Source organism: Sebastes umbrosus, chromosome 21 (assembly GCF_015220745.1).
Source record: "Sebastes umbrosus isolate fSebUmb1 chromosome 21, fSebUmb1.pri, whole genome shotgun sequence".
Lineage (NCBI taxonomy): Eukaryota > Metazoa > Chordata > Actinopteri > Perciformes > Sebastidae > Sebastes > Sebastes umbrosus.
The window spans coordinates 25,350,298-25,361,719 of record NC_051289.1 but is presented as its reverse complement, the minus strand read 5'-3'; the positions used below and the strand labels follow the sequence as shown (position 1 = coordinate 25,361,719).

Below are 11,422 nucleotides of genomic sequence, written 5' to 3'. Positions count from 1 at the left end.
TATATATTTATTTAATTAAATAATTCATTAATTTAAGGTTTCCATTTTACCACCATGAACTACACTACTGTAGTACTTATTACTTTTAATCCTAACTAACTAATTAAATTAACGATAGCGATTGATCCTACAAACAGTGTGTGTGTTTGTGCTACGTTAGCAGCTGCTACCGTTGCCGGTGGCTCCGTGCCCGCTGTAGCCAACACACATAGGCTACGCCCTGTCAGCGCGGCGTAACTTCAGCGAGTGTCTGACCGACTGTGTCGTCGGTGGCGTTCTAGCTGTGAACGTAAGTGTAGCAGACAGTGTGTGTACAGTTTATTTGTCGGTGAATAAATGCTGCGGGAGCCAACTTCCTGTATCTGTAACACCGGCTCAGACTCTCTCAAGGTGGACCAGCTTTTCCCCTTCAAGTAACGAATTTTTCTCAGCTTCTTAATTAACTATTAACATTTCTTTTAACCGTTTTAACCGATAGCGTTAATCGGTTAAAATGCTTAATGTCGGTTAACGGTTAAACGGTTAATTATTAACATCCCTAGTCCATGCACATCCAGCATTTTTGAACTACAACCGTACCGTCCTTACGGAAAGTACACTATAACCGAGGCTTTAGATGTGGTATATGTTGTGCCATATAATCCACTTATAGTAGGAGCGAGTGGGAGGTTTGTGGTGCAGAAGTCTAGTTTTCTCTCAGAACACTTGAATTACAATATGCTGAAAGGTTATTATGGAATTTTTGCCCAATGATGCCCAAAATATTCTGCCTACTGCCACTTTAAGGATTTAGTTACTGTCAGTTGATCATTCAGTGTTCATTCAACATGTGGCATGACGGTCAGTGTATCATTTGGTCATTCGATTTCACAAACGGATATTAAAAAACAAAAAATGAGTGGTTATTTGATTTTCATTTTAAAATACAAATAAAATCTATAAAATCTTGGCTTGAAATGCAAGACGTTTTTCTTTATCGGGGTCAAAAAGGGATGAACTGCACTTAAAAAAAACGGGTTGATTTTCATTTTTCGTTTCTGTCTTCTAGTGATTTTATTTGTTTTTAGAAATAGAAAATTAAAATCAACCCGTTTTTTTAAGTTTAGTTCATCCCGTTTGACCCCGATAAAAAAAAAGTCTTTTATTTCAATATTATTTTTGTATTCTAAAACAAAAATCAAATAACCCACTCATTTTTTTATTTTTAATATCCGTTTGTGAAAAGAAAATCTAATGACCAAAAAGACACACTGACCCAGGATACATAGTTTTTTTTATGTATTTTAAAAATGTATCTGAAATAATGCAAAACAAAAATAATCAAACTGTAAACTGACATTGATCACGAGTAGTGTGGTCATGGAAAAATGTGTTTCTCTTGTGCGTGAATGACTAAACTGTACTATTTGTGTACACAGTGGCGCTGCTGGTCTCACTGCTGGATGTGAGCAGGACGCAGAGGGGGGACCCAGCATCCCGTAATAACACTGATGCTACAGTCGAGACAGAGCAGAGCCATGAGAACATGGGAGCAATTTAAATGTGTAAACTGACATGTTTGCTGTCAGTCAGTCAGTCAGTCTCTCCCTCTGATACCTGATTGTTTGCACACCGGCAATATTTGCATCTGTTTATCCATCCATCTGCAACCGCTTATCCCGTTAGGGGTCGCGGGGGGGCTGGAGCCGATCCCAGCCGACATTGGGCGAAGGCAGGGTACACCCTGGACAGGTCGCCAGTCCATCGCAGGGCTGACACATATAGACAGACAACCATTCACGCTCACATTCACACCTACGGGCAATTTAGAGTCCACAATTAACCTAACCTGCATGTCTTTGGACTGTGGGAGGAAACCGGAGTACCCGGAGAAAACCCACGCTAACATGGGGAGAACATGCAAACTCCACACAGAAGGGTCCCAAGCCGGATTCGAACCTGCAACCCTCTAGCTGTGATTCGCCAGTGCTAACCACTGCACCACCGTGCAGCCCCACTATCTGTTTATATCATGTTTATTTTTTGTTTATAGCTTATTTTGTATATTGTATGTTGGTAGAAATTCATTTTATTTAATTCTTATTTTATTCTAACGTTTTTATCTATTCTTTTGTTATTATACTGTTTGACTTGCACCAACAAAACCAAAGCAAATTCCTAGTGTATACCTCTTACACCTGGCAATAAACACGACTCTGATTCTGATTCAGTCAGTGAGTCGGATCATCTCTTGTCAGCGTCAGCAGTCACATCCATGCTGTCAGCTACCTTCCTCCTCAGTGCGCCTGCGCATCCCTCTCCTCTCTCTCCTCTCCTCTCTCTCCTCTCCTCTCTGGTTCTCTACCTGACAGCTCATCGGAGGACATGCACACAGCCGAGCCGCGGGCTTCTCACCAGCACAGATAAAGGGCCGTGCCGGTCTCACCGTACCGGGAGTCTGGTGCTGGATCCTGGCCGGCTGTTGTCCCCCGAGCATCCTGCTCCACACGGCGGCATGGAGCGCTCCTGATCCCGGCAGGACGCCCGGAGACCTCAGCCATTCTTCCACCACCTCGTCACCACATCTTGGATCTGTTTGGATATTTGGAGGCCCGGCCATGTCTGCGAGAGAGAAGGGGATCCCGACCAAAGACAGCGTCAGCCTGCTGCCCTGCTTCTATTTTGTGGAGGTGGGTTGAGCTGCATGCTTCTCATCCAGAGCCCGTCAGACAAGCACCGTGAGGAGGAGGAGGAGGAGGAGGAGGAGGAGGAGGTAGTCACCACAGATCCGTTAGCCGTGTGGAGACGGGCTTCCTATGACGAGCAGCTGATACTGGTTTAATATGTAGGTCACACAGAATAATGTTCATATTCAGCACAGAGAGGTGATTCTTCCTCCACTGTGTGATCCATCACATCCTTCATCTACCTGTCCAGAGGAGCCACCTGTACTCCTCATGTGAAGTCATGGGAGATTAGCTGCTTTCTGTATTCATAATAATATGTTGCATCATTATTATTATTATAGACGGGTGTTTCTGCAACTAAGGTCACATTTGACTCTCCCAAATTAACTCCTTTAACCATCAGAGTATGTAATACATATAAACAAATATACATATAGTATATAGTGGTTAAGATTTTAATCTGTAACATGTTTCTGGTTTTCATCACTAGTTCTTATACTAAATGTCCTTAACGCAACATTTACAAGAATGTTCCATTTCTACATTTTGCTTTTTTAAATTTTTTTATAATAATTTTACGGCATTTCAATTTTTATCAAGCAAAAACATTTTCTAAAAATAGATAGGGGATTTCATGATTTTCTCTGCACCCTGAAAAATGTAGACAGCAACCACAGATGTCAGTCTTCATACACAAAGAATACAATATGTTGTGTTTTAAGACATATATTACAATTCTAATATCCTTACTGCTGGACATGTTGCGGAATTGACATTTTTGCTAATATTGCAGATAAACGGCAGCTAGCGAGGTCTGCTAAGTTAGCTTTGACTCTTAGCGTCTAATATACATGAATTCAGCAGTAATATTAAGATATATTTTAAACAATAAATACTTGAGGAGAAAAGGTGATCTTCACCTTGTTTTTCTTGATCTAGTCGGGTCACCTATGTGGGCGGCCCAACCTGTCCTCACCTGCTGACTTCTGTTTCCATGGAAACTAGATTTGTTTGGCTTTGAATAAAACTTGAACTGTGGTATTTGTTCAGTGTGGAAAAAATCATATTGTAATGGTGAATATAATCCAATCAATCTTATTTCCATAGATGTATTTTGTATATACAGTTCCCTTTGTTAACACCTTATTTTGAAAAGCGGACGTAGTCCCACATATCTACTTCCTCTAACTTCTCCAAGGTGGTCTCTAGCTCTCCTGTCAGCTCCGTTCTCTTTATCCGTCCATGGTCAGCTCCATCGGGGCCGTTTGAATGCGTTTAACATAAATGTCAGTATATGGATGCTCTACGGTCGTAGCGTCGGCCCATTTGACCACGGAGACGAGAGCGACGGCCGGCTCGACCGCACGTTACCACGATACGATAACGGTTCCTGTTAGGAATTAGCATGCAGCTTTAGCCGTGATGTCTAGCTCTGCTTTTCCTGTCAATGTGTGAAACCAAAAGTGTTTCCATCCTTTACTGGATGTGTAGTGTTTACCACGCTGGATTTAACATGTGAGGGTGCAGGTCGTATCCACGCTGACCCTACAACGTTTTATACTTTCTGAGGTTTGTTTTAGTTGACGGATACGGAACGGATATGACATCACGTTACTCAGATTACAACAATAAAAGCGGTAACTTCCTTCTACCTCCACATAGACTCAAATGAAGCAAATATATCAAATCTGGCATTCAGAAAATCGTTATACGTAGGTCAATCAAGGAAATGAGCATGTACTGTATATTTCCCCTTTAAGTATGAGTGTGTGGTTTCAGGACAGTGCAGTCATGATGGATGTGGATAAGGGGACTGTGTCTTTAAATAAGGGACCAGTCAACCACAATGATGACATTTTATATAATATATCAGGTTGGTAGGTTCATCGGAAAATAATCCAAATGCGGTGATGATTTCAAACATTTAAGTACAGATTGCATGCAGCTTGTGGTGACCGTCACTCGTTCCCCCGCTGTGCTCTTTATGCACGCTCTAGTTCACCGCTGGCCCGTGGCTCTCCCATCACACTGGCATCATGTATTATAGAGTTGCCTCTAATACTGTATGATGGATGCTGTTGGGATGACTGCATCATTTCCATGGATTGCTCTCGCAGCGGTGACTTGGATATGTTGGGGGGTTCCCTCGATTTGCTTTTGTTTTCTGGAACCTTTCATTTACATTTCAATGCACTCTCACTACACAGATAATGTGCCTGAAGAAGAAATGCGGGCCTCGCTTCAGCTCACTGGAGGATTTCTTGCCCTCTATTTTTACAAACAGCAGTAAGCATTTAAACTAGGCCAATGCTGAAAGTTAATTCTACTCAGTGAACTACAGCGCTTGTGCATATCATTAGGCCCACTCAGGCTCATCCCCTGAGTGTGTGTGTGTGTGTGTGTGTGTGTGTGTGTGTGTGTGCTGGTATGCAGAGAGTCGAGGTGGTGGCCCATTCAGCTCAATCCCATCCTGCTCTCCTGTCAGCCGTGACTGCACATGTCCCACAATAGATGTGGAGAGGAGATCAGAGCGTGCCAATCATGATGGATCCCACCTCCCAGGGGAGATTTCCCTCCGCAACCAGGACTCATGGCTAGGGATGCACCGATAACAGTATCGGGTCCGACACTGTGCACATGTATTCGTACTTGTACTCGCAAAACGGCACCGATACCACTTAACGGCAGCGTGACGTTAACCCCTTGTCGCCATCTTTCGGGTCCTCACGCTCCATCTCCCCGTCGATGCAGGCAAGACGGGCCGGTAGTGCGCCCAACCCCGCTGGGCCGGGATCCCACCTCAGCCGGTGCACACCGGCCCTCACTTTCATTCCGCCACAGGGTTTTGCTTGCTTCCTCTGACGGGTCCGGTGGGTTGCTGACATAGCCCCGCGACCCCTGGCGCCTTTTTATTGGGCCGCGTCACAACGCGGTTGGGGCGCACTGAGGACAGTCCGCCCCGGTCGACAGTCGCACCGGGATCCCTTTATCCACGGTGCGGCGAGGTCCGGGCGGGGAGCGCTGTAAAGCTGCGGCTGCGAGCCACCTTCGCCCCGAGCCTTTCCAAGCCGACCTAGAGCCGTATGGTATCGGTGCATCCCTAGCCTAGGCTACTTTATGCAAATCAGGGGCGTCCAACTGAGCATTGTCGATCCAAAATAAAGACAAATCCAGCAGCTGCATGGCTTATTCCTCGCATCAAATGTTTTCAGAAACACATTTCGATGAACCATTTTCGTGATATAAGAAAGTTTCCAAACGAGCCACCGTGTTGGTTCCGGTTTCATAGCTGGGAGCAGCAGCCAGGCTATGAGGGAAAGCGTTCTTCCAATCAGGTGCCTTGTGTCTAGTGGCGGCCCATCAAGCATCCAAAAACTCACCTGTGGACATGTACCGTAAGTCCACGGTCCTGGAAAATGGCAAGGTGAGGTGGTGCTGTAAAGCCATCTTCATCCCGGGCCTTTCCAAGTCGACCTATCCGATTGCAGTGCACCACCGTGGAGGAAAAATGCGCCTGACGAGGGCCAGCCAGCTCCGGAGAGAGGGGATCCCCTTCCCTGACCGCCGAGTTGAAAGAAATAAAAAACAGAAAGAATGGTTGAATCTTCGTATTGAACAGCCAAATCCGATTCTGATTCAGGACGGGTACAGCCCTGATGTATGTCACTTGTGTTTACAGCTTGTTCTACAAGCCAAAGTGGCCAGTACAATATGTTTATTATTGTTATTGTTGTTATGATCATTCTTATTGTTATCCTTCTATCCATCTCGGTCATGTAAGAAACTGTCTCATTCAGGATGTAATGTGATATTAACCAGCCAAATTTTTCAAGTGTTATTTTAGTTTAGTTTGAAGTGAACTAATGTAAGTATTCCCTTTACTGGTCATCAGTTATGAGTTGGTTTTGTTAGATTGTGGCGTTGAGGAGCAGCTGCAGATCCCTGTACCAGGCTGGCTGCTCTACTTTAGTTGGGACTGAGTGATGAAGTGCACTGAGGCTCCACTGTGAAGCCTCGGGCTGCTTTTCCTCCAAAGTGGAACAAATGGAAGCATGAGGAGGGCAGAACTACTGTTATCTAAAGCGGGGGAAATAAAAGATGAGATCACATGTAGAGTAGTAGGGAGGGACACGGCCATTAGCCCAGATAAAGGTTAACGCTGGCTTCTGTTACCTGAGGACTGTCTGATACACAACATCAAGTGATCACGGCCCTGCCGGGACTACATGTTGAACCTTGACAAACCATAGCTTGGGTTTCTTTGTGACCTGCATAATGTGTAAATGTGATCGGGGCAGAAGACAGACTTCCTTAGATCAAACCAAGCAAGGCAAGGCACAAAAGAAATCTCTAATTCAAATCTTTTAGCTCACCTCACTCCTTTATTATTGGCAAAGAGCAATGGAGAACATACAGGTAGCAGCTTCTTTTTAGTTTTTAATTAGTTCATTATTTTTATTTGTATATTATTATTATTATTATTAGGGCTGTCGAGGTTTTGCGGTAATAACGTGTTAACATCAATTTGTTTTAACGCCACTGATTTCTTTAACGCATTAACACAATAGATATTTTGGAGGTTGTAATGGGCTCAGTTTTAAAGAGTGAAGATATCATATCATATGAAACTAGAAAACCTGATGAATCCATCGGTACCAACCATGTCATACTAGCTTGTTGTGAAGGAGGTTAATAAACTTAAAGGGACTGTTTGTAAGAATCAGAAATGTCTTGTTAACAGCGACACCTGTGGCCGTTAAGTCAACGAAAGTCAGCGTCCAGTTGCTCGCGCTTGTGCTCGCTCTACATAGACATGAACGAGCATCGCTCAAAACAGTGAGGCGACATACGTCAGCTAAAAGCACAATATCACTCTATATTTCAGCTGCTTGGCAGTAATGTTAGCTGACCAGACGAACGTCTCCATGAATCAATGCTGATCCTAGTGTTGGCTTTTCCTGCTTCTTCCTCCCGACCGCAGCCGGAGGGAACAGGGGAGACACCGGAGTTTTGGTCAGAGACGATAACGTTTCTCTCTGCGGAGCTCCGCCACTTCACAAGACACAGGAAACCTCTGTTGGTCTGGAGGAGCTGCAGCAGTTATTTCTGCACAAACGTCCACTGTACATTCACTAGATATTCTCAGAGCTAAACTAACTCTTCTGCAGTGTGTAGTGTGCGCGCATGCACGTGAGAGTGGAGCGAAAGAGCAAGAACGAGCGCGCTGTGTGAGTGAAGGCAGGCAGAGGAGCAGAGTACAGCAGAGACTCCGGTCCAGGAGACCAAAGCTACGGTCTCCCCCGCGTCCTCCAACCGCGGCCAACACTGTTTAACAGACGGGCTTCACTTGATACAACCAAGAGGTTTTGGTGCTTCCGTGTAGTTTGTGTTGGAGTCTGAGTCTGAACAGTGTAGCCACACGCGAGCGCGCATGGGACACCGACCAGCAATGATTTATACGTGTAAGAAGTTACAAACAGTCCCTTTAATTGATTTCCAATATTAAATATATACATACATTTGCATAAAGCAGCATATTTGTCCACTCCATGTTGATATTAATGATATTAAATACTTGGCAAATCTCCCTTTTGGACAGATTAACTATGGACAACAGCTGTCGTCATCATGTTTAACTGTAACATGTGACCGGCTGAGACGGTATTTAATAATCACCTCACCTGTTGATCTATACCTTCACACAGCCCCGTATGCACGCTATGCTGCAGCACATACATGAACCGAAATAGAAGGTGCGCATGGAGACGCCCACTCAGTGCGTGCGCCGAGACTTACCGCTGTGCGCTCTGCATTTATCATTCAGATTTCAACTGAGGCTTCAAAATACTAAACTGAGGGTGCAATGCATGCTTTTACATCCTCGTAGAACCGGGCCTGTTTAGTAGCAACAACAATATGCAACAGCAAGACCACCCTAAAAACATTATTATTATGTCTGCCCACGCCGCTGCATCCTATAAAGTCCCTTCATAGTGTGGTGATCGGTCCTGTATGTGTCTGACCTGGTTGAACTTATTAAAAGTTCTCCAGAATCAAATCGTGCTGTTAAAACTGCAACATGTGCTCTGGCTTTTGCGATCCAGAAAATATCTCTGTATCATGTCGGGCTTCAAAAATATCAGATGACCCCATGGCAGGCAGACACACAGAGGGAAAAGAGGAAGGACATTGCCAGAGATGAAAGAAAAGAGGCTGATAGTGAGATAGAACAATATACGACTCAGATAGAGAGTCGGAAACAGAGGGAACGAAGGCGAGACAAAGAGAATGAGACACAGAGCGGGCTGGCAGCGACTGTTAGCAGATGTAGGGCAATGGAGCATCTCTGCTGAGCTGAACTCTCCCAGAGGAGCCGGAGCTTTTCAGAGAAAGAGAGCGTAAGGAATACTCAGAGAGGAGGAAGAGCGGAGTGATAAATCACAGAGCAGAATGTCTGTTCGCTCTATGAGCCTTCAGTAGATTCACCCGTCAACGTCAGTCGAATCAGCCATTTAGTTTATCAGTCACACAGTCAACCAGTTAGTAAAACCAGTCACTCGCTGAAAGAGTCAACTAATGGGGAGCCAGAAGTAAACACAAAAGACTTTCAACCAGGAGGCCGCTGTTCGTTGACTTATTTTGTCAGTCTCTAGTCACGTGACTTGTTATCGTCAGTCCTGTGAGTCCTGTGTATCGCTAGTCAGTGAAATTAACGTCAACCACGGACCGTTTCCTAACCCTAACTAAGTGGTTGCATTGCCTAAACCTAATTTCCTGTGAAAACGGAAGTTATTTTGAAAGGACAGTACGCATGTAACGAGCATATATTGACACGCCGTCCCCGGTCCGGCCGAAGGTAACGCAAGAGGGGTACCCCGGGCGCCGATGCCGAGGGCTGACCAGGCAGCGGTATCGGGAGTGAGAATTGATTTATGTGCATCAGAAGCTTCACTAATATATTTACATTTTGTTTTGCAAAAAAAGGTGCTACCAGCTGTTTTTCTGTTATATTTTTCATCTCTGGATTTCATTGGAAGCCCTTTTCCACTTTTGACGTGGCCAGTGGTGCACTGTAACCAAGTACATTTACTCACGTACTGTATTTAAGTACCTGTACTTTATGTACTTAACTCCACTACATGTCAGAGGGAATTATTGTACTTTTTGCTCCCCTTCAATTTATCTCTCAGATAAACCAACTGTCTCATACAAACCCGTGCAGAAACCCGAATCAGAGACAAATGGTAACGCAGCATGGGACGCTGAATCGAACATTTTCAAAGAAACTGAGAGACTTGAATGGTTAACAGTCAGACGCCTCGACTCACTGAGAAAAACTCCATCGCTGTCGGTGCTGTTGGCCCGGCACCCAACAAAAATAACTGCCAGCCGAAGCCCACCGGAGCCTGCTTTCCATTTTTACACATCTATTATTCAAAGTGCACCGTCTCTTCCATAGTCACCGAGGGCCCACCAGGAACACACGGGAGCCCGTGGAGGCACTGTGTTGTCGGGAAAACCCTCAGAGGAGTGTTGTATGGCACACTTAACAAATGTAAACAGCCAAAGAAGTAAGTGCACAAGGCAGAAAAGTAATCAGAATCTATGTTCCAGCTGCCCGTCGGGTTTTTAAGAGGTTAATAAAAACCGCAAGTCGTGTTGACGCGTGTTAAATAAATTAGTGCCGTTGAAACGAATTAGCATTAACACGTTATTATCACGTTAACTTTGACAGCCTTAGTATTTATTCTTGTGTTTTGGTAATCAGTGTTGGTAAATTAGGACGGCATGCCATGTCACTGTTTCTATGGATGAATAATTGGAACATTAAACTTGCCCCACGAATGATTAGGAGGTCAGCAAAAACAGGAATGATCCTTCGGCCAGCAGAAACCTTTAGTGAGTCCCTGACGTAAGGTCAAGAGGTCAAAATCTGGATGAATCTGGCTTCAGATAGCATGAACATTCATACTAAATCCATTACAATCTGGCCAGTAGCTATCCATATCTCATCTGTGCCAAAGTGTTGGACAGACAGACCAACTGACATCATCCTCTGTAGGCTCTGCCACTATTAGGACAAGAATTTATCCATATTATGCTTGATGTCCTATTTTCTGTTGGAAATATTTACTAATAGGTTAATATTGTTTACTGTTATCTGCACAACACATGCATAAATCCGGATGAGATGGTGAGTGGCTTGCTTTCTGTACACTGGTTAGTTTCACTATTAAGTGACTTAAAGGGGACGTATCATGACTCTGGAGTTCCTACCAACTAGGGATGCTCATTTTGAAAAAAAATTCTTAACCGATAACAAACCCTTGTTAACCGATTATTAACCGTTAACCAACAAGATGTGTGCCTCATACCAGCTGTAGGAGCACAACAGATATTGGTTGACGGGAGTCTCCAGTTCACCGTCCGGGAGCGTTAACTGAGCAGCTACGATGCTGCGTGTAGTGTCGCGGACATGCAGCCACTTTCCCAGTAAAAGTCTCCACCGCACATTTAGTTTAGTTTAGCAGGTTGTCAGCTGTGTGTATTTGTGCTACGTTAGCAGCTCTAGCATTGCCGGAGGCTTCGTGCTCGCCGGCGCACACATAGTCTGCGTAACTTTAGCGAGTTTCCAACAGACCGTGTGTGTGTGTTGGCGGTGAGTGTGAGGTTGTTGGTGGCGTTCTAGCTGTGATCGTAGGTGTAGCAGTGTGTGTACAGTTTATTTGTCGGTGAATAAATGCTACGAAACTACA

General features: G+C 44.6%; 1 protein-coding gene across 1 annotated transcript in view; it reads left to right on the top strand.

Annotated features, from left to right (window-relative positions):
• The first annotated feature begins 2,189 nt into the window (after positions 1-2,189).
• LOC119480322 (2-lysophosphatidate phosphatase PLPPR4) overlaps positions 2,190-11,422 on the top strand; it is a 41,769-nt gene continuing 32,536 nt past the window's right edge. The window contains exon 1 of the mRNA XM_037756472.1: positions 2,190-2,669. Within this exon, the coding sequence (XP_037612400.1) occupies positions 2,598-2,669 (72 nt within the window). The 5' untranslated portion in view covers positions 2,190-2,597. The remainder of the gene's footprint in view (positions 2,670-11,422) is intronic.